General features: G+C 44.3%; 1 protein-coding gene across 1 annotated transcript in view; it reads right to left on the bottom strand.

Moving 5' to 3' along the window:
* PPWD1 (peptidylprolyl isomerase domain and WD repeat containing 1) overlaps positions 1 to 24,677 on the bottom strand; it is a 299,399-nt gene that overhangs the window by 179,468 nt on the left and 95,254 nt on the right. Inside the window, exon 5 of the mRNA XM_069222759.1 lies at positions 13,479 to 13,926. Coding sequence (XP_069078860.1) covers positions 13,479 to 13,926 — 448 coding nt within the window. The remainder of the gene's footprint in view (positions 1 to 13,478; positions 13,927 to 24,677) is intronic.

Genomic DNA, 24,677 nt, shown 5'->3' with positions numbered 1-24,677 from the left:
CCCCGCCCCAAATGTGAGAGCCAGCCATCTTGGGAGCCAGAGACAAAAGCCTACACTGGGTGGAGGTGTTAGCACCTTACTCAGGCAGGATGGACATTCCAGGGCGGGAAGCTTCAAAGGTCTAGCTGCCTTTGTAGAACGTCCCAGGGCTCTCCAGATACTGGCGATGACTGACCACCCTATCCTGACCCCACTTTTGCCAGCACAACAGGTGGGAAAATTAGGCAGAATAGCTGGTGTGCCCACTTCATGTCAGTCCCACCCATAAGGTGAATGAGCTGAAGTGGACACCACTTTTTAAATTCCTCTATCTTTCTTTGGAAGGAATTAGGTCACTAGGGTCAGGGTTATGCTCATTTTCCAGCAGAAGTGGTCACAGAAGGGGTGTAGTCACTCTAAAGGTGGTCAGCCCATTGGCTACCACCTGGCACTCCCTGTAATGCCTCTAAATTGAGTATTTGGGTGGCACCCCTGAACCCTAGAACTCAGATCATGATGACCTAGGAAGAAAAGGACAAAGAAGAGACACCAGCAGAAAAGGCGAAGGAGCAGATGACCTGGTACCAAACCTCTTGTCTGCACTCCTCGAACTCTGCATCAAAAATATGCCTCGTTCTGCAGCTGAACATCCAGAAACCTGGGAGGACTGCCTGCCTTCGAAAAAAAAGACTCAAGTCCCCCGTGAGCAGCGGACCGGCTCTCCAACCAACTCGCAGGAAAGGACTCTGCAGCCTCCAGAACCACAAAAACCCGGAACCTGAAGCCACTTCCAGTGCCAGCAACATCCCCCAGCTGTTCAGAGTCCGAGTCCATCGTGGTTTCACCCCTCCTGAAATACCTGAAATTGTCTGCTCCTACTGGAAGGAGGGACACTTTTTCACTGAGGCCAGAGACCGAAAACCTGGTTCCACTAAGAGTGGTAGTGCCTCAGCCCATGATATCCCCCAAGCTGGACACCTTGGCCAGGCTAAAACATGGAGTAGGTTGGAGAATCACTTCTATAGGCCAGGTATGACCCAGAAGGACAAGGCGTTTTTTTTTTTTTGTTTTTTTTTTTAAACTCCTGTGCCACCTTGTCAAGCCAGTGGCAAGACAGGTGGCCACCCAAAGACCTTCTTAATTCCACTTCCAGTTGTTGGGATTCCCTTTGACAGGGTAGGTACTGACATTGTCAGTCCCATTGACCCTCCAACTGCATCAGAAAACAGATTCATACTGGTTATAGTGTATTATGCAACCAGGTATCCTTAAGAAATTCCCCTCAGTACTACAGCTGCCACTGCAATAGCTAGGACCCTCACTGGTATTTTTACCAGAGTGGGCTTTCCAAAGGTGGTGGTGTCAGACAGAGGTACAAAATTCATGTCTGGCTATGTGAAACACATGTGGGCTGAATGTGGTGTGACCTATAAGTTCACTAAACCATATCACCCACAAACCAATGGCCTTGTTGATAGACTCAACGTAACATTGAAAGGTTTTTTTGGTGGACTCCCTGAAAAAGGGATGGTATGTCTTACTTCCATGCCTGCTTTTCGTCATTGAGCATTCTAAGAGCTCCTGGGCCAGCTCAGTTGTTTTAGTACCCAAGCCTCATTCCCAGGGTGGAAATGAACTAAAGGGGTCTCAATGCTGCAACAAAAATAGATGCTCATGTAATTCCTAGGGCAGTCGAAATGATAGACAGGTTGAGGGCAGCCCAATATCTCAGTATTTTTGATCTCACATCAGGGTAGTGTTAGCTAGGTCTCACCCATGGAGCGTAGGGAAAGTTAGTATTCTCCACTCTGATGGGTATTATCAGTTTACTATTATGCCCTTTGGATTGAAGAATGCCCCTGCCACCTTCCAAGGGTTGGTGAACAAAGTCCTTGCTGGGTCAGAAGACTTTAGTGCAGCATATCTTGATGAGATTGCAGTCTTTACCTGGCAGGATTACCTGATCCACCTCAGCAAGGTCTTGGAGGCTTTGAAAAGTGCAGACCTCACTATCACGGCAGGCAAGTCCCGGATAAGGGAGGGCCAGGTTATATAATTCAGTCACCATGTAGGTGGAGGCCAAGTTCAACCAATAAAGCCTAAGATACAGACAATTCTGGACTGGTTAGCTCCAACAACCTAGACCCAAGTCAGGGCATTCTTTGGCTTGACTGGGTACTACAAGAGGGTTGTGAAAGGATATGGCACCAACATGGTACACAGAAATTACGTCCAAAAAGATGCCCAAAAAGGTAAACTGGACAGTAAGCTGTAAAGAGGCCTTTGACACACTGAAAGAATTAATGTGCAGACAGATGCCTCTAAACCTGGGATAGGAGCCGTCCTCTGTCCCACATCAATGATGATAGCCATCACCAACCTGTTGCTTTCATTAGCAGAAGGTTACTCTCCAAAAAGCAGCACTTGAGTGCCACTGAGAGGGGAGAGTTTGCTGTGGTTTGGTCCCTGAGGAAGTGTAGGCCATACCTGTTTGGCTCTCATTTTTTTGTTCAAACTGACCACAGATCTCTCAGATGACTAATGGTGAAAAGCCCAAACTGTAAAGGTGGTCCATCTACAGGCAATAGACCTGAGACTGACCATGTCGATGCAGATGGCCTTTCCATGTTCTTCCACTTACAAGATGAAGACTCTCTTGGGAAAGGTTAGTTTCCTCTTCTTTCGTTTGGGAGTTGGGTCATGTAGGGAAGCACCCTTTTTGGCACGGTTAGCCTCCCACTTTCTGCCTGGTATCGGATGTCATTTTGATTGAAAATGCACTGGGTTCCTGCTAACCAAGTCCCCAGTGACAGATCTTTCCCCTAAAATTGCACAACTGTTTCCCCAATTGGCAAAGCCCTTAGCACCCCCTGTAAGTCCCTAGTAAATGGTATCCCTGGTACCTAGGGCACTAAGGAAGGTCCGTGAGGGCAGCATCAGTTGTGCTACCCCAAGGGAACCCTCACCAAACCCACACAGTGCTGCCATGTGTGTAGGAGCGAGAAAAATTGAAAACATGACCTGTCACACCCCCCTGTGGTCCAGGTCCCCTACCACTGCATATGCCAGGTGCAAGTCACCCCAAGACAAGGTGCATCAGGACACAAGAGGTCATAAAATGCATGAGCAGATATGCCCCTGCTATGTGTATGTCAATTTTTAGACACAATAAGTTAACAGGGAAGCCATTTTAAATACATGTGCTGGACACTGGTCACTACTAGTTTCCCAGTTACATGATGGCTTCTCTGAACCCAGGGATGTTTGGTATCAAACATCTCAGATTAATAAACCCTAACTGATTCCAGCGTGGTATTTATTAATAAATGCACCCAGAGGGAACCTTAGATGTGCCCCCTGAAAATCTATTAGCTGCTAGTGTGTTGACTGACTCGTCCTTACCAGGTCAGCCACCTTAGACATATTTCTGTCCCCCCCCCTCCCTCCCGAGGTGAGAGCCAACACTCGAGGGCCAGAGACAAAAGCCTGCATTGGGCGAAGGTCTAACCTAGGCAGGTTGGACATTCCAGGGCGGAAAGCTTCAAAGGCCTAATCGCCTTTGTAATGCGACCCAGGTCTCTCCAGATCACAGAGATGACCCCTCACCCCCACTTTTGAGGGCAGAACAGGTAGGACAATTAGGCACATCAGGAGGTGTGCCCACTTCATGCAAGTCCCACCCCCAAGGTGGACAAGCTGTAGTGGACATAACTTTTTAAATTCCTCCATCTTTGGAAGGAACTAGGCCATTAGGGTTAGGGTTATGCCCACTTCCCGGCAGAAGTGGTCATAGAGGGGGTGTAGTCACCTTAAAAGTGGTCAGCCCATTGGCAACCTCCTGGTACTCTGTAATACCCCTATGAGTATTTAGGTGGCAACTCCGAACCCGAGAACTCAGATCCTGACGACCTAAGGAGAAAAGGACTTAGAAGAGACGCACCAGCAAAAGAGAAGAAGAAGCTACCTGGTACCTACCCCCCTGGCCTGTCTGCACTGCTCAACAAACTCTGCACCAAAAGACTACTTGTCCTGCAGCTGAACATCCAGTTTTAAGTTTTATTGACACGATTAATTAAAACCATCACAATTACAAAGTGCATAATAATATAAATACTTTGCCTGTTCATTATGTAGGTGGAGAGCCATAATACAAACATAAAAACGTATTTGAAACTAAAACGTATGATGGTAAAGAGTTGTACATATCTAAAATGTTCTCCACTAGTTCCAATCTTGATCTTGAACTTAACTTTAGGACTTTCTTGCTCTCTTATGAACACTATAATTGTAGATGAGTGAAGCTGAGTGAAAATACTAAGTAGTACCTAAAGCTATTTCCTGGCCGGAACTAAACTTTCGGAGCTTTACTAATGATGACCCTTGCATACTCGGCTTCAACTTGATTCACTAATTCTTTCTGGGCCTGTACCATGAATTTAGTCCCTCGACAAGAAAACAGGATTGAAAGTCCGCTAAGCCAGCTAATAATGGCGGGTCTGCACGAGCGTATGTTCAGTGTCTTAAGAATGTTTTTCAGATATAATGTCCTGTGGTTTAGCAAAGCGGGCACATACAAAAGATATGTTCTAGTGACTTTTTTCTGTACCCACACAGTCGACAGGAATGTGTCAGGTCCTGCTGTTTCCATGAAGGGACCATATCCTTAGTTTCCATCAACACAAAGCGGAAAAGCATGAACCGATGTTTCAGCAACTGATTGAAGGTTGCTGCTAGATATTCCTGTGCCCGTAAAGTTTTGTATGATGTTATTATAGTCCAGGCATGCCGTCTGCTTGCCAGTTTTTGTTTATCAGAATTTCAAGATTTCTTCTTGGTGACCGTGTTCGCCTTCTGAAAAAACTCCTTTTTGTCCGAGTTCCGGTCCCAGGCTTCTAATAAACCTAGTACTTTGATGCAGTTATTTAAGTGATGACCCCAGGTGCTTTTGTCATTGTAACGCTGTTGCTCCTCAATTTCCATCCAACATAGGTTGTTTAGAGCACCAGTCTCAGCTGCACGCATCCTCCAGCATAGTTTAATGAAGGCACATCTGCTCTGAAATTCATAGTTTTTCAGACCCAATTCTAAACGAACCTGAGCTGGAGAAGCTGGTCGTGGTATCCGAAAAACAGTTTTGTAGGCCTTCGTCTGGACCGGATTGAGAAAAACTACCTCCTTCCCCAGCATGATTTCGGCGCCATAGGTGATGGTGGACATTAGTCACGCTGCCATAACAGAAAGCAGGTGAGTGTATGAAGGGCAGCTCAATTTTTGTTTTAGGACTTTAAAACCATAGGTCAAAGAGACGGCTTTTGCTTGAGCGACAGCAAGCTGCTGCTTGAAAGTCAAGAAACGGTCCATAGTGAATCCCAAGTACTTATATGTGGGTGCAACCTCCACCCAGGATCCCTTTATGGACCATGAAGCAGATTTAAACTTCCTGTCAACTAGGCGGACAACCATAGTTTTACTCAAATTCAATTCTAGGCCTTGCATTGTTATGTATGTATAAAATGCATCAATGCCATGCCGTAGCCCAACAGGTGTTTGGCTGAGTAAAACTATGTTGTCTGCGTACTGTGGCCATGCAATTCCTTTCTTGGCCAAGACTGGCGGGTGGCTATTTACGGGAGCTAGAGTCTCGACTAGGTCTGCAAGATGTAAGTTAAACAAGGGTGCGTACTGGCTCCCACACTGTTCAAGTCCTTTTGCTGTTAATGTTCTGTTGGTGAGGTGGCTGCCCTCTCTGATTTTTACTTGCGCCCAAGTACCTGTGTCAGGGAGAGGCGTCAGGCAGCGCAAACCCAGGGTTTCTAACTTTGTATATGTGATTGTTCTATTAGAGTATTTTGTGCTGCCTTTTCTCAAATCAAAGTTGAAATTGCCAGACAAAATGAGTATTGCGTCCTTGTTTTGTTTCTGCAGTATTTTTAGAATACTGGTCAATGTTTCAATGTTTCCACTGTTTTGAGTTCTGTTACTGTGTATGTATACAATGATCAATAGCAAAGTTCTATTGTTGCCTGATGGCACCCTATGTTCCAATTTTATTGGTAGCAGCCAGTCAATTCCCAGGTCGATCTGTTTGTTGTGAGCCCCCCACCACCCGGACATCACCCCCCACCCCCCATTATAAATATGGCTTTGAAGGTGAATCCATCCTTAAGTCTCTAAGCCATCGTAAGAGCGCTAAACATGTATTAAGAATAGACGTGGACCCTACTGGACATTCTAAAATGTGTTAATATGCACACTGTCAAAAGACATTTACCTTTTATATTGTTTCATTTAAATGAGGTTTTTGCTGCTAGCAAAATGACAGGAACACTTCAGTTCGGGTGCAGCTAGGTACAAGTATGTAACTGGTAGGCTTAATGTATTTAATTTGCACCACAAATGGAGTGTTAAGTGCCAAATGTGAGCTAGCACAAGGAAAATTTCAAGACCCTGCAGCGGTAGATTATATGCAGCTGCAGCTAACTGACAAGGCTATGCAACTCTGAAATGAAAAAAGGACTGGCTATTAAGTAAAATTTGGATTTCCTAAAGTACTAAGCTGGGAAAATCAAACTGCACACATGGGCACATTCAGTCGGTGTGGTTCATTGACTATTGAACTCAATCACAAGTACAATGTGTTTCTTTGTCTTGCCCCTTAACTAGAGAACTCCAGATAAGGTAAAACGATTCCTAATTGTGTGCGCAATAATGACATATCCCTAGAGAATTTCCAATTTTCACAAAGGTAGGTCTCTGAACGCAGCTTCTCTTTGGAAGGGAGTAGAGTTCCAGCAACCTAAAAGTGAAATTAACTACAGAATAGAGCTCGACAAATCTGAACACTCCCACAAGACTCATTGGTCAAGTACTTAGGTTCGTAGACCTTGGAAATTTGAAATAGATGGGACACCATATGTGCCAATAAGAGAGCCTGGTTAACTCGCATGGAGACCAAAAGTGTAGCCCACCAGCTAAATGTTGACAGTTGGGTACGGGGATGGCACTGAACAGCTCTGGCACACCCATCATAGGACAGAGATCCACGTGAAAGAACATGAGCCCTAGATTCGTGGGCTCCAAAACACAAGCCAGCAGTCAAACTCCAGTTTGGTTTTTATTTTTATTAGAACACTGGGCCGCCAAAAGGAAATTGGGGATTAAGAGAAAGGACACATGCCAGAGTTATAATAGTCTTGTATAGAGCAATTAAGAAAAAAAATTCAGGCCCTCATTACAATCCTGGCAGTCAAAGACCGCCAGGGCTGCTTTGTCGGAAGCACTGCCAACAGGCTGGCGGTGCTTTCCTTGGAATTCCGATCGCAGCGGGAGCGCCGCAGTCGCACCGCTGGGACCGGCGGTTTCCCGCCACTTTGGTCCCAGCGGTTGTAATCCCCAGCTGCCCAGGGAATTACAAGTCCCCCTCCCGCCAGCCTTTTCATGGCGGTATGAACCGCCATGAAAAGCCTGGCAGAAAGGGCAGTGGAGGGGCCCCCTGCCACGGCCCTAAGGAGCTTTTCACTGTCTCCCTAGCAGACAGTGAAAAGCGCGACGGGTGCAACTCCCGTGTTGCGACCGGCATCCCTGCTGGGCTGGCGGGCAGAAACTAGGTTTCCGCCCGCGGGCCCAGCAGGGATCTCGAAATGGCCACCGCAGGAGTGCGGCTGCGCAACGGATACAACTTGGAATAATGAGGGCCTCAGTCTGTCAGTGGTTATGTTCTTGGTGTGGTCGTACTTTCCAGATAATTATCTCTTGTACAGAATCAGAACTTCTTGGTAGGCCCCTATATACCAAACGTATATGATAAGATCCAGAAGGGAAAGTAAAAACGTAAGAGCAACAGAGTTACGCAAGTGAGGAATAGAGAATAAAATAGGGCATTTTGAAACTTCTAACAGCAACATTAAATCAGTGGCAAAATGTACTCAAGAGCATGTCTTACCATACTCATTAGCAGGTTCAGTGACTCCAATTACCCACTTTTTAAAAATCGGGAGAGTCTAATTATTGATGCTAATGCAACAAATAAGTTAAAACAAGCTGCCCCTTTGAGCTCATCTTAGCAGATATACACAGTGTATCATGAGATAAAAAGCTACACAATAAGTAACACATTTTGAAGTTCAAAATGTGACCTCTCCTGTAGAGCTTTTTCCAAACCCACTGAAGGAGATTATCTCCCAATGTTAATGGAGCATGATACCATCAAACATGCATACAAGCCCCACCTATATCTCATCTTCCTCAAAAAGACTCACTAGGAATATCTGTACCCCCAGGCCAGATGCCTTACAAAATTAGGATGCAGTCTCAAGTGGACCGAATTTCCTTAGCTAATCAACAATCCCTTGTAATGGCCCTGGTCCAATACACAGCACGAGCCAGAGATACAGCTCTGCTCTGGATTAAAATAATTGTTGCTTTCAATGAAGCATCACAGTCTGAATATTGAAGTAAAATGAAGAAGGTTTAATCAAGATTAAACTGGTCCACCTAAATGAACACTTTAAATACAATAGTAAATGCCCTACATTTCCATCCAGACACAATGGCTATTCAAGTGGATCTACTTAACGCTTTAGCAGTATGCATCTCTAGGATCGACACAAAATTGGAAACCTTGAACAACTTACTGTTGAGGGCCAGGAGTGAGGTCGAGATAAAAATAAGTCTTTGTGCCTGTTCACCGATTAAAGAGAATTAAACTACTCTTCCTACTGAGTTGCAATCCCAGATCTCTGAAATTAAATCTATAACACTGTGTTCAAAAACATTAAACCATCCAAATGACTTTAGCAGCACATTAAGATAGAAATTAGGCAGATAATAAATCGCTCTGAAAACAGTGCTACCATGCATCCACAGGCTGAACAGAGTGACACTTCGCAAATAAATGTAATATCCGTTGAGATTTACATCCATGAAGCTAGCTTCAGTAAAAAGTCTTCCAGGGAAAAATATCAAATGAATTGACCCAAACTTGAATGCAGCAAACATCAGCTTAAGAAACTAATATCTGACAGACGATCCAATGGTGCTCCTGGCCGAAATGGCCTCTCACAAGCTTTACTCAAGGTAAAGTTAAGGATTTTGGGGTAACAAACTAATTCTTTTTACAATTCTGCTCTTCAAAAATAAGTAGTCTGGATTCTTGAAGTGGTGCAGTAATTCATCCATTATTTAAAGGAAGAAATGCACAAGACCTGTCAAATTACCGGCTGATAACTTTGTTAGAAGTAGAGGCCAAATATTTTTGCCAGTCACCTCTTTCTTGCATGACTTACACTCCTGGACGACTGAATAAAAAATAATTACACAACATCAAACAGCCTTTCAACAAGGTGTGGGAATAATCTCAAGTTTGGTCCTATCAATAGCAACATTTGTTTTGTTGACTTCAAGGCCCCATTTGAACATATATATATATATATATACAGGGAGTGCAGAATTATTAGGCAAATGAGTATTTTGACCACATCATCCTCTTTATGCATGTTGTCTTACTCCAAGCTGTATAGGCTTGAAAGCCTACTACCAATTAAGCATATTAGGTGATGTGCATCTCTGTAATGAGAAGGGGTGTGGTCTAATGACATCAACACCCTATATCAGGTGTGCATAATTATTAGGCAACTTCCTTTCCTTTGGCAAAATGGGTCAAAAGAAGGACTTGACAGGCTCAGAAAAGTCAAAAATAGTGAGATATCTTGCAGAGGGATGCAGCACTCTTAAAATTGCAAAGCTTCTGAAGCGTGATCATCGAACAATCAAGCGTTTCATTCAAAATAGTCAACAGGGTCGCAAGAAGCGTGTGGAAAAACCAAGGCGCAAAATAACTGCCCATGAACTGAGAAAAGTCAAGCGTGCAGCTGCCACGATGCCACTTGCCACCAGTTTGGCCATATTTCAGAGCTGCAACATCACTGGAGTGCCCAAAAGCACAAGGTGTGCAATACTCAGAGACATGGCCAAGGTATGAAAGGCTGAAAGACGACCACCACTGAACAAGACACACAAGCTGAAACGTCAAGACTGGGCCAAGAAATATCTCAAGACTGATTTTTCTAAGGTTTTATGGACTGATGAAATGAGAGTGAGTCTTGATGGGCCAGATGGATGGGCCCGTGGCTGGATTGGTAAAGGGCAGGGAGCTCCAGTCCGACTCAGACGCCAGCAAGGTGGAGGTGGAGTACTGGTTTGGGCTGGTATCATCAAAGATGAGCTTGTGGGGCCTTTTCGGGTTGAGGATGGAGTCAAGCTCAACTCCCAGTCCTACTGCCAGTTCCTGGAAGACACCTTCTTCAAGCAGTGGTACAGGAAGAAGTCTGCATCCTTCAAGAAAAACATGATTTTCATGCAGGACAATGCTCCATCACACGCGTCCAAGTACTCCACAGCGTGGCTGGCAAGAAAGGGTATAAAAGAAGGAAATCTAATGACATGGCCTCCTTGTTCACCTGATCTGAACCCCATTGAGAACCTGTGGTCCATCATCAAATGTGAGATTTACAAGGAGGGAAAACAGTACACCTCTCTGAACAGTGTCTGGGAGGCTGTGGTTGCTGCTGCACGCAATGTTGATGGTGAACAGATCAAAACACTGACAGAATCCATGGATGGCAGGCTTTTGAGTGTCCTTGCAAAGAAAGGTGGCTATATTGGTCACTGATTTGTTTTTGTTTTGTTTTTGAATGTCAGAAATGTATATTTGTGAATGTTGAGATGTTATATTGGTTTCACTGGTAATGATAAATAATTGAAATGGGTATATATTTTTTTTTGTTAAGTTGCCTAATAATTATGCACAGTGATAGTCACCTGCACACACAGATATCCCCCTAACATAGCTAAAACTAAAAACAAACTAAAAACTACTTCCAAAAATATTCAGTTTTGATATTAATGAGTTTTTTGGGTTCATTGAGAACATGGTTGTTGTTCAATAATAAAATTAATCCTCAAAAATACAACTTGCCTAATAATTCTGCACTCCCTGTATATATATATATATATATATATATATATATACACATATACATATACATATACATACATATATACCCACACATACATACATATACCCACACATACGTATGATCAAAACGTTCTCATCTGAGGGATTACTCCAGCTTTCTGAAAGGAATCCTGTTACAATACACCAACACCACCATAGGTGTGCATAAAAAAATGGTGAGTGGTCTACCATATCAAGAAACGAACCAGCTGAGCCCAGCTTGAAGCAGGTTGTGTCTTGATGCCACTCTTGGTTAATTTATACATCGCTGATTTGCCAACTAAACTGGACAAGGTGTACGGCCATCCCTCATGGTTGAGAGGAGATCTGCTACCTTGCCTTTTATGTGTCAGTGATGTTTTATTACTCAGCAAGACCAGGGGTGAGTTGCAAAGACATCTGGTGTGATTGGACAAGTTTGCAATAACAAACAAAATGGAAATAAAATGGAAACCAATTAAAAAATTCTTAGTGTAGTAAAGAAGGTGAAGAAAGAATACAAGTGGAATATTAACGCCGATTAAGCTGAAAGATGATCGGAATATAAGTGGTCCAAATGTTTATGGATAGAAGAGGAGACATGTAAGCCCATAATCAGGCCATTAAACCAAATGCTAATGCCCCGCTGTCAGCCTTTCTTACTATCAACAAGTCTCTGAGAGGAATGACGCTTTCTGTGTTGTTAATGCAGCAGTCAAAGGAGAAGGACCAGTTTACCTGAGAAACAAATTTCGTTAATATGGTCCTCCATTTACTCTTCGCTTCCGTCTCATCTCTGGCAAATTCCATTCCCCAGATCAATGGCGCCATATTATGTGGACGCAGCTTTCTTATGTTGCAGGAAAACTGTGAGATAATTTACCTTCCAGCATAGACTGAGCCTGCAATTTCATTTCCTAGCCCAAGGATACCCTTTTTGGTACTTGCCGTGTTCTACAAACATGACAACATAAGATAAAAGGGCCAAAAGATTCCATAACGTATTCCTTCAAAGTTGAAGTTAGGAGAGCAAAATAGACTTGCTGTACATTTATGACTCCATTTTAACAGCTGTAAAAGCAGGTTTACTGGCTCTAAAACTGTGAAAAAACCTCACTTGAGTATCACCTCATTTCGTCTATCCTGGCTTTTAACAAGGCTTTAAAACACTTATTTGCACTGTAGTCCAACCCTTGGACTTATCATCTTAATATTTGAGTATTTGCAGCGATAGTGTGCTAATCTCAGCTTTGTGTTATTAATGCAGCAGATTAAACTGGTGCTCCTCAATTCAAATCACAGGGAACAAACGACATATGATTGGAGTCAATGAACACCGTTTTTGTGGCCACCAATAACTGGCACTCACTAAAGAAACAACAAACTTTCATGCCACCTCAGTAGAGAGCAGAAGCTATGACACACAAACATCCCTTTGCAGCAGAAAGAGTAATGACCTACAAAAAATGCTTGATGTAAAACAATACAAAAAGAGCAAAAACAGTTAGGAAAAGCTAAAGAAAAAGTTAAATTAACTGCTATTGTGCAGAGGTTTTTACTGACTTCATTGCACCTCATTCACAACTGCCCCTCATCTATCCTTTACCCCTCACACTTTAGAAACGTGGGTTTAAGATGCTCTGCTTTACACAGGAAGGTTAATTAAGCATGTAACTCTATAGATCAGAGAAGCGCTGCTGATACCTAGTCAAAAATGCATCACATATCTGAAAATAACACTGCTTGTTAAGTGCATCTCTACGGTTGGCATCATTCTGTTGCACTTTCAAACGTGTGCATCTTGCGTTCTTGGATAGCCCTTAACTGGTATGCAAGTGTTAGGTTGATATTGTATTTGCTGCATTTCTCACTTTACTGACAAAAAGGTGGGTGACACTAAATGGCGCCTGGCAAAGTTGAGAAAGACTAATGGAGATGGGTTTTTGCATTGTGGCTGGACAGACCTTTTTAAATATCGGTGTTGAATATTACATGTGTGGTTAAACTGCTTGGCACTGTGGGTTTTTAGATGGGTTGCAGAGGTTGATAGGTTTGTAGGCATCCATGCCAGATATGTGGCTTTGGTATAACAATCTGGGTGTGGTGTATTTCAGACAGTTGATATTTGGATTGGTAGGAGGTTTATATATAGGATGTTGAGGTGTCAAAAGCATAGCAGGGTATGGCTTTGAGTTCAGTGGTACCCAAGACAGATCTAGATGACTGTGTATGTTTACTACTAGTGCAGAGCAATGAATATATATTAGATGGCTCTGCTGCTGACTTAGCAACCCTTAACCAGCTTTGTGGGGTGTTGTATACTTGCTGATAACAGAAATATACTTGCTACATACATTAAATCAGAAAAACAAACATTAGCAGCCACAATTTTGGCAAAAGGAGAAATCATTACTCATTACTAATGGACTTACAACAGCATCATCAAGTTCAATAAGTGTAACTATTTAAGCATTTAGAGGATCTGAATATCTAGTTGTACACTTACGCTTAAAGATTCATCAAAAACTCTCATGAGTTTTCCAGTCAAAAATCTGAAAATGCGAACTTTTCTGTCTGATCCAATAGTAGCAAGTTTCTTCCCATCTGGCGAAAAACACATGCTGGTGAGATACGCCTTGCATTTAGCAAATTCATACAAGTCTGTATCCGTCTTGTATTCCCAGTGTACATTCTTGGGAAATTTGTACTCTTGGGGAGGACCAGTCCAGTATTCTATCATGCCAGTTTTGTCTGCCGACACTACAACTTTGTAGATAGAGTTCAGACGTATGTGGGTGAGAGGAGATGAATGAAGTCTTTCAAAAACATACATTGGCTTATTACTTCCACGGCCATCATATATAAATATCTTCCCTGTGCTCTTCTCAGAAGACGCTACAGCAGATATGGCGTCTCCTGGGCAAAAAAGCCACTCACATTGACCAGGGTGGTACCTAAAGAGAAAAAAAAACAAAAATAAGGTGTCCATAACAACTGTAAGTGACCAAATCTTTCATGATGCTCTGAGTGATAATGTTGAAATGTAAGCTCTTACTTCAAACACACTATAAGAAAATCTGTCCTGACAAAAATCACCACCTCTTGCTTTTTGGGCACTAATTTAGATTTTTGCTTGCAGGCTTACAAAACATGACCAGCCACCAACATAATGGTTCTATGATGACCTGCCCTCCATTTTCAATGCAGATCCTGCAGCTGTTGGACTTTTCTGACAGATGGTTAGAATTCTACCACAGCAGTGAAAGGTGAATATAAATTAGATACGATCAATGTAAGTTAACTAGCAAAATGCATACAGACCACACATTTACAAATACGCTCTGTTGTGAAACTGGAACGCAGAATGGTATTTATCTGGATGATGGATCTGTGATTTAACAGATCGCAAGAGCAACACCAGTGCTGACTGTAAGGTGGTTCATATATCCAAGAAATAATTAGAATTATAAATGTCTAATGCTGGAGATAATGAACAATTAAATAATTTTCATTTATTTCAGTTAAGAGTAAATGTAATAGATTTGATTTTGTGGCCTAGGAAGCATGTGTATTCGCTTAACCTAAAATGCGTGGGTGAGGACCCGACAACAATATTTTATTAAGTAATTTTTGAGAATAGCAGCATAACAGGGAGAGAAAGTGGCAAGAAATGAATTATTAATGGCCCATGTGGAGAAGCCTACTCACCACCCATGTCTGCTGGCTGCAAGGAAACATAGGTGGGCTTACCTAGAAAGTATGCTTCTTTATCACTCGTGTTACATTACCCAAAGTGGAGAAAGATAGAACATGTGTTGCACTGAAGTACAGTTTCAATAATCTGTCCAAGCATATAATGGCAAAAAAATGTACACCAAAAATATAGTGGCAAGAACTACAGTTAAATTGCAGTTGAACTGTTTTAAGTGGATTCCAGTATAAAAGGTTTATAAAAGATTTCATCTGACACATTTGTTTGCTGGGGTGAGTTAATGAAAATGCATACTTAACATACACTGATTTTTTTTTTTGAAAAAAGGCAATTTTAGAAGAGCATAGCCAGAAAGACATGTTTGAGAAGATTAACTGAATTCATTGAAAGTACCTTCAAGTCTCAGTGCTGCAGTATCTGATTTTATCAATACTTATTCTATTAATTTTTGCTGCTTAGTGTCAATTCCTAACCAATGGGGTTCTATTCAAAACCAACGGCTTAGATGTGCTCTTGAGCCCAAGTAAATCATGTAACATTTCAGCATATTAACAGAGATGTACCATGCTGTGATATAGTACACAGAAGACCCACCCGCCTACGTTTAAGCGGATCCATCTCTGTCCAACTGCATAGTTTATGGGGAGTCTCAGTTCAGATCTCCTACTCACTGTGGGATTCTAGCACTCTATGTCGTGCAAATATGCATGAAGGTTAGATGCTTCCCCAAGATGCAATTAGCTAACAAAATCATAATACTGATATAGAACAATGAAAAGGCCTGAGTGGCCTTTATGGCAATTTTGTAGATGAGCTGAGTAAATGCAGACCTTGAAATGAGGAACTTTGTATAAAAAACAAAAAGAATAAAGGGAAAAAAAAAAAAAAAAAGAAAAGAAAGCAGGCAGACACCGCAATCACCCATCATCATAGTGCAGCAGAAGCAAGTTTCTCCTTAAGGAACTTGCTCCTTTTTGCACAATTACGGGGTTGTCTATTTCCGTGTGAATTTATATCATTTTTATTGTCTTATTATGTATTTAGTATTTTGTGGTTAGAGAATGGCTTCTACCACTTACAGTACAGCCTACTGCTCAGTAAAGCAAGAAAAATTAATTATATTAACGCAATTTATAGATTTCTCATTCACAAGTGGTTTCTTGGCACGGGACATCAGAGTTGAAGATTATTGGAACCTGTAAAGGAAAAGGCTAACAGGCTTTAGTGAACTGAAAAGGCTAACAGGCTTTAGTGAACTGGCACCTTTCTAAGAAGCACCTCAAGGTGCTACGGCAGGTAGTGGTCAGGCATCCTTTCCACAGCTCTGACGAACAAACCAAGAAGTTGCAACCAACCTGTCTTGGATTGGTGAATTTAGAAATGACCAGAAAATTGGCAAGAGAAACGGAGGGTTGTCCATGGGAGAAAACTTCTCATACACTTATGTATGAACCAGGGAGCATATCTGTACAGGGATATGTAAATACAAAGCACCTCAAATAGGACGTTCCCTTACTGAATGCTAATGGAGCTATTGCAAAAGAGGGCATATATGGGCTAATCCTGGTGTGCCATTGACTATTTGGCCAGTGGCATTTTGGATTTTCTGCTGTAATGAAGAAAGTAGAGCAAGGAACAATGACAGCGCAATCGAGTCTAGTCCCAGTAATGGCTAAAATGACCCGCCCTCCTCTATGTTCCAATGCAAAGAAAGAACCATTTTCCTCCGTAGCTTTAAACACTATTAACAAGTGGATATCAGCAAGGTTACCTGCGCCTTAGTTCACAACCAATCTTGACTCACAAGATTCTCACAAAGCATAAATGTCATTGATAAGCAGGATTTCTTATTCTATTCGGGCTATTTTCAAGAGCACATTGACAAAAATAAAGGCAAGTTTATTTGTAGGTATCTTAAGAGGAGATTTTGCTGGATATAAACTCGCAGCCAATCTTTGTGTCTGAGAAGCCCAGGTAGGCATTGACTACTTTTTCAGGAATCCAACCTATTAAGTTCAGCAATGGCAGGGTGGAATTGAAAGCCATTCATCCTTATTCAGGATATCGAGAGCAGGCAGAAACTAAAGGAAACTGAAATGCTGGAAAGCAGGCTTGAGTCACAGAAACAAGGATATGTCACCAAGAAAGAGGCTACAAATATAATCTCAAAGTTGCTGGAGGTCTATCCCTTGTGGACATTCCAGCGACTCAGGTGAGGTTAGGGGGGTGGGGGGAATGAAGGATAGGCCATGGTACAGAGGAATTTCCAAAAACAATCTAGATGGAAAGGATCCCAATGGCAATTCTGTACTGTTCAAAGGTGAAACATGAACTGAAAACACTGATGGCTGCCACTCAGCAAGGAAAACTCCCTCTTGAGGACACAGATAATGGATTGATTAATCACCCATTACTGAGGTGCATGGAACAATTTCCTCACAGTATGTTCTAGAATATTATTTTTCCCATACAATAAAAAAGTCATACCAAAACATTGTTTGATATCATACAGACCCATAGCTAAAAAGCCCAATAACACCTCTCAATGTAAAATATATAGGCTGTTATTTAGGCTCCCACATAACTCTTCCCAATCTTAGATCTGTATGGAGCTCCGCCTATTGGACCAACATTTTGCACTAAAAATCAGAGTTTCTGAAGCATTGTTTTAAATTACAAAATGCTGAACCCCTTTCTACACATCCAAAGGGGTTTCTAAATAAAAAAAAATTAAAAAACAGAGCAACATTCCTTCCATGAAGGCAAAGCAATGTTTTGAAGGAGATGTCACAGTTGGCTAGATGGCTACAACAGTCTTGTCCACCAGAATATCTAGCTGCCATTCATCCAGTGCACTACACACTAAAATGAATGCAGCTATGTTTTGGCCATTTTCTAACCCTACACTTTCCCCGCAGCTGGAGGTCAGCACCCAAGCATGCAGGAATGAAGACTCTGTATAGCCAGAACTGAACTGTTGATCCACATTATGTGCATGTGTCCTGCTTTTATTATAGAACACAGAAATTGCCATGTGTCTTTTATCTGATATAATGCACCTGTCGCCACTCCCTCACTTTTTGTTTGAAAGGAGAACACCCACAAGTGCTATCAGATTTATCAAATTTATGACAGGTGAAGACATTCTTTCAGATAAAATAAAGCAGAAGTCTGACTTTTAATATATCTCTTTTATACAGGTTATTACTCTAAAGTGTCATGTTTGAACAATGGTGGTAGTCATGCAACTGTGTGCCTAAATTAACCCGAAGTGATCATTGGGCCTTATTAGAACAAACGGGCTTTCTCTGCACATCATTTTGTATGTCCAGTCCATATGGAATTTTATTTAAATCATATCTGCACATCATACAAGCACATCAGCAACCTTGCAAATGTTTTATCAGTATTGTAGGTTTAAATTTACCATTATGAATTTTGATGGTTCTGGGTCTGTTAAATGTTTTTGCCTCATTTCAAACATTTTGCACTTATGGTCTTTCCTCCTTGCACTGGTTACCGGTGGAAGAAAGAATAAAACTTTGCATTACCCACGGGGACAATTAAATCGCAGGGGACCTAACATGATCAGGGCTCTTCTTATTTCTTACACACCCAATATAAAGCTAGGGTCCTCTAATACTGGCCTTCTGAAAGTCCCTTGCATTCAAAGTCCAGATGGGGAGGAAGGTCCTTCTCATACATATCCCCCAAATTGTGGAATTAAATGCCTGTTGGTTTGAGAACAGGGCCCAATGAACTCAAATCTAGGAATCTTCTTAAAACTTGGCTTTACACTCACTAATTTTTATACGAACATAATAGAACAATGCTTACTCTCAGAGCACTGGGAAGCCTTAGGGTAGCTATGTGCTTTACAAATTCACATAAGATAAGAAGATGGTGTACAGCTGCATATAGTTACCATGACAACTTGCTGTAACCGAATATTTTAACAGCATAAATGGCCTGGATTCAGACTTTTTGCATTCCCTCCCTCGTTACAATACTTCCAAGCCCAGCTACAATCTGCAATGCTATTTAGTACAATCTTCTGATTGTATTTGAATGAATTATCAACTTGCTGTGGTTTTTTCTGTTTTAAAATTTGTATTTATTTTAGTATCCTTGTTGTATACATAGCTTAGGAATGGTGGACATCAAATAAGTTTTCCTGTTCGAAATTGTATTTTTTTTTACTTGAGGTTTCACAAGACTGTAGTCCCTGGAAGATAGCTTTCAACTTTGCGTAACTTACATGGGTCTTATTTACAGGCCACAACAAATGACGACATAGGTCCTATTATTGCGCTATGGCCCACACTGGAAGCGTTCTGTCTTTAGTGTCACTTGTGTACCAGTTATATAAGTAAACCGACTTTTGGCATTAGTGTGTACATTAAATGCTATGCATATGCAAATGCTTGGAATACACAATTATTTTGGTTTAGGATACAATTTTGATGTTAAATTATATCTCATACACATAGGTACTACAAATTGAGAGACCTGAACACACAGTTTGTCATAGATCAACTTTATGGATGCTTAACTAATACTAATTCATTAACTATTGTGATATAATTATTTTCGTGAAATTACACTTCCTTGTTACAGATCCATCTGGCTCTTGTAAACAGTTTCTTTTAGAAGGTACTTTATTACCTATTAACCAATGAACGTAGCCCTTCAGAGAGGGATTTGTGTCCATGCCTCATTGATCACTTCTACTGAAGAAACACGTCTAGATTTTGTGCATAAATGAAGCTTCTTAATCTCTTGAATGGACAATGGGGCACAGTGACAAAAAATAAAGTCATGTGTGCTTACTTGGCTTCAAAATAAGTGAAAGGAGGTTCAAAGATGGAACATCAGATATCCACAGTGTTTATTGGTCTTTTATGACCAAAGTCCATCCGACTGGGAAAGCCTGCTTCTTGAATATGTGTGTGGAACATAATTTAATAGACTTGTTAAGGCAGCAAAACAGTAGTTAGGAGAAATCTATACTTTCTGGAAGTCCATCTGAAGCATCCTTTTTTTCTAGCAATAAAGATAAGGGCTTAGCTGCCTCTAACCCCATCTTATATTTCTCAAGAACCTAGTCAGCTGCAGGCACAAATCCTGTGACTACTCACAAATGCATGTGCCCAGTAGGCTCCTCCCACGAACGTCCCACCTTAAAGGCTATTCAAGGGGGCGTGGCCTGGCCACCTGAGGACTGAGCTCCGTGGTGCGGCGGGCCTCGGACCGGGGGGCGGCGGTGCTGGGTGTGCACCGAGTGCCCCACATCAATTGCTGGATGGACGCTGGGGGTCGCTGACACCGGAGGGCACCTTGGGCGGTCGCGGAGGCACTTGATCCCGTCAACAAGGAGCGCGAGGGATACGGCGGCCTATAATTGGACGATGAGCCCCGGGCCTTGCATGACTTGGAGGCCCGGCTCGGAGTGTGCGGCTGTCTGGGGTGCCCTGAAGGAGAACGTGTGAGGCGGTGACAGGCTAGTCGGGCATGCGGGGGCTTGGACAGAGGCCACACCCTCGCCCATTCGTGTGCCTTCCCCCACCCCACCTCCTATACCACCTTCTTTCTTCTTTGCTGTTGCACGGGTGGCACCTGAGGCAGCGTTTGAAGCCCCGACTTTGGCACACCCGCCACCTGGACCTCGACAGGGGAGAGGGTGACAGCGGTCCGGCCTGCCCCCACGTAACCTCCGACCACTCATTCCCTCCCCCGCCCGGTGCGTTTTCAGGTGGCACACACGGATACAGCGCCACATTGAACCAGCGCCTGGGAATGGTCGCTACGAACATCAAGGACATGGCAGAGCGGCGCAGCAGGAGACGGCCTTTGACTGGTGGCAGCAGAGGGGGGCCACACGACAGGATTGGAGAAATCGAGTTTCGCGAGGAGAGGCACATAGCGGGGCAGTACCTGGCGGGTCCATATAGTGGGCCTATGCACCTCTTGGAAACAGCGAGATACTTTATCCTGCGCCCTGTCGGCAGCGCGGGGGTCCCTAATTAGACCTCCAGGAGGCGACGTTGCTTGCTGTGGTGAGGGCTCCCTGTACTGCGATTGTATCGCTTTGGACCATCGGGTTGGAGCACCAACAGTACTAGTCTTCCCGGCACTGTTCCAATGGAGGGCTCTCTGATCTGCCACTCCTCTTCCTGGTGGGCCATAAATGACGGGGCTCAGCATCCTCCACCCCACTTGTGACTTCCGGCCCTTGGTTACTGACGTCCCAGTGGATGCTCTCTGGTCTTCGCCAGATCTGGTCACAGCTGGAGAGACGACATCTCCCTCATCTTGCATCGCCCACCTGCCCTCCTGCGTCTGCCGCACCGTGGGTCGGTACCCTTCCGATCCCTATCTACACTGGGGAGCTCGCGATGCCCAGTGGTAGGACGGCAAGCAAACAATCGGGTAAGCCGTCCCAACAACTGCACTTCTCGGAAGCCTTGCATCACCAGACAGTCCCGCCTGGTGAGGAGCACCCCCTCATCCTAGCCAGTAGTATGGCAGAACCTACGCAGGGTGCGACCATGGACTGCATGATATCTTGGCGGTGGGCTGCAAGCTGGAAGGTATGGACAGTGTAAGGCAATGCCTCCTTGGCATGGTTACCCCCTGACTTTTTGCCCTTGCTGATGCTAAGTTATGACTTGAAAGTGTGCTGGGACCGTGCTAACCAGGCCCCAGCGTTATTTCCCTAAACTGTACCTTTGTCTCCACAATTGGCACAACCCTGGCACTCAAGTAAGTCCCTTGTAACTGGTACCCCTGGTACCAAGGGCTCTGATGCCAGGGAAAGTCTCTAAGGGCTGCAGCATGGGTTATGCCACCCTGGGGACCCCTCACTCAGCACATGCACACTGCTTCTCAGCTTGTGTGTGCTGGTGGGGAGAAAATGACTAAGTCGACATGGCACTCCCCTCAGAGTGCCATGCCAATCTCACACTGCCTGTGGCATAGGTAAGTCACCCCTCTAGTAGGCCTTACAGCCCTGAGGCAGGGTGCACTATACCACAGGTGAGGGCATAGGTGCTTGAGCACTATGCCCCTACAGTGTCTCAGCAAAACCTTAGACATTGTAAGTGCAGGGTAGCCATAAGAGTATATGGTCTGGGAGTTCGCCAAATTGGCTACACTGAAATCTGGGAAGTTTGGTATCAAACTTCTCAGTACAATAAAAGCACACTTATGCCAGTGTGCAATTTATTGTAAAACACATCCAGAGGGCATCTTAGAGATGCCCCCTGAAAACATAGCCGACTTCCAGTGTAGGCTGACCAGTTTTTGCCAGCCTGCCACACACCAGACAAGTTGCTGGCCACATGGGGAGAGTGCCTTTATCACTCTGTGGCCAGGAACAAAGCCTTTACTGGGTGGAGGTGCTTCTCACCTCCCCCTGCAGGAACTAACACATGGCGGTGAGCCTCAAAGGCTCACCCCTTTGTTACAGTGCCACAGGGCATCCCAGCTAGTGGAGATGCCTGCCCCTCCGGCCACTGCCCCCACTTTTGGCAGCAAGGCTGGAGGAGATAATTAGAAAAACAAGGACGAGTCACCCACCAGTCAGCACAGCCCCTAAGGTGTCCTGAGCTGAGGTGACCCTTACTTTTAGAAATCCTCCATCTTGTGGATGGAGGATTCTCCCAATAGGATTGGGGATGTGCCCCCCTCCCCACAGGGATGAGGTACAAAGAGGGTGTAGCCACCCTCAAGGACAGTAGCCATTGGCTATTGCCCTCCCAGACCTAAACACACCCCTAAATTCAGTATTTAGGGGTTCCCCAGAACCTAGGAAACTAGATTCCTGCAACCTTAACAAGAAGAAGGGCTGCTGACCTGAAGCCCTGCAGTGAAGACGGAGACGACAACTGCTTTGGCCCCAGCCCTACCGGCCTGTCTCCCAACTTCGGAGAAACCTGCAACAGCGACGCATCCAACAGGGACCAGCGACCTTTGAAGCCTCAGAGGACTGCCCTGCAACCAAGGACCAAAAAACTCCCGTGAACAGCGGCCCTGTTCAACAATCTGCAACTTTCTTGCAACTAAGAAACAACTTTAAAGACTTCACGTTTCCCGCCGGAAGCGTGAGACTTTCCACTCTGCACCAGACGCCCCTGGCTCGACCTGCAGAAAAACACTTCATGGAGGACTCCCCAGCGACTGTGAGCCAGTGAGTAGCCAGAGACGACCCCCCTGAGCCCCCACAGTGACGCCTGCAGAGGAAATCCAGAGGCTCCCCCTGACCGAGACTGCCTGTAACAAGGGCCCTGACGCCTGGAACCAACACTGCAACCGCAGCCCCCAGGACCTGAAGGAACTGAACTCCAGAGCAGGAGCGACCCACAGGCGACCCCTTGCCTAGCCCAGGTGGTGGCAACCCCGAGGAGCCCCCCCCCCTGTGCCTGTCTGCATCGTTGAAGAGACCCCCGGGTCTCCCCATTACTTCCTATCTAAAACCAGACGCCTGTTTGCACTCTGTAACTGGCCGCCCCTGTGCCACTGAGGGTGTACTTTTTGTGCCTGCTTGTGTCCCCCCCGTCCCCCCCCCCGTGCCCTACAAAACCCCCCTGGTCTGCCCCCGGAGGACGCAGGTACTTACCTGCTGGCAGACTGGAACCAGGGCACCCCTGTTCTCCATTGAAGCCTATGTGCTTTGGGCACCTTTTTGACCTCTGCACCTGACCGGACCTGAGCTGCTGGTGTGGTAACTTTGGGGTTGCCTTGAACCCCCAACGGTGGGCTACCTTGGACCCAACTTTGAGACTTGTAAGTGTTGTACTTACCTGCAAAACTAACTTTTACTTACCTCCCCCAGGAACTGTTGATTTTTGCACTGTGTCCACTTTTAAAATAGCTTATTGCCATTTTTACAAAGACTGTACATGATACTGTGATTATTCAAAGTTCCTAGAGTACCTAAGTGAAATACCTTTCATTTGAAGTATTACTTGTAAATCTTGAACCTGTTGTTCTTAAAATCAACTATGAAAATATATTTTTCTATATAAAAACCTATTGGCCTGGAGTAAGTCTTTGAGTGTGTGTTCCTCATTTATTGCCTGTGTGTGTACAACAAATGCTTAACACTACCCTCTGATAAGCCTACTGCTCGATCACACTACCACAAAATAGAGCATTAGAATTATCTCTTTTTGCCACTATCTTACCTCTAAGGGGAACCCTTGGACTCTGTGCACACTATTTCTTACTTTGAAATAGTATATACAGAGCCAACTTCCTACAGACAGTGCCATGGCTTCTTTGACGGTGGAGACGAAATCCATGCGCTCGGACATAGCAGGCTATCAGTACCAAGCAATGGGTCTAGACCAGCGAGTAACAACGGTGGAAACACGCATCGCATCCTGGGTGGACAGAGACCAAGAACTTATATACCTCCAAAGCAAACTGATTGACTTAGAGGACAGGAGCCGCAGAGACAATGTTCACTTTCTTGGGTTCCCAGAAACTATAGAGGGAGAGGACATACACTTCTTTATGGGAGCCCCTACACAAGCTGACTGGCTTAACTTTCGACCCTTCCCTGGAATTTCAAAGGGTGCACAGCCTGGGTCCCAAACGGCGAGATGATGCCAACCGCCCCGCCCAATCATAGCATGCCTGCTGTGCCATCTGCAGACCCGTCAACTATTGCAGGCTGCCAGAGCGCACAGTCCATTTCGGTTGGATGATCTGGAGGTTAGACTAACAGCTGACTTTTCCAAAGAAAGCAGCGAACGTAGGAGGGCATTCTTGGGCCTTCGACCCCTTCTGTCAGCTGGACGTGAAATACGGCTTATTCGAGCCAGCCAGGATGTGGATCACTAAAAATGGGGTGTCAAGAGACTTTTATGACCCTGATGACCTGCCAGTGTTTCTGGAGGGGCTTCAGAACCAGACCCAGTCTATGGACACAGCGTCCTCGATCCGGTCTCAGGACCCGCTCCCGAGTGTTGCCCTTTCAACTCCTGCTCC

Source organism: Pleurodeles waltl, chromosome 1_1 (assembly GCF_031143425.1).
Source record: "Pleurodeles waltl isolate 20211129_DDA chromosome 1_1, aPleWal1.hap1.20221129, whole genome shotgun sequence".
NCBI lineage: Eukaryota > Metazoa > Chordata > Amphibia > Caudata > Salamandridae > Pleurodeles > Pleurodeles waltl.
This window is presented reverse-complemented; position numbering and strand designations above follow the sequence as displayed.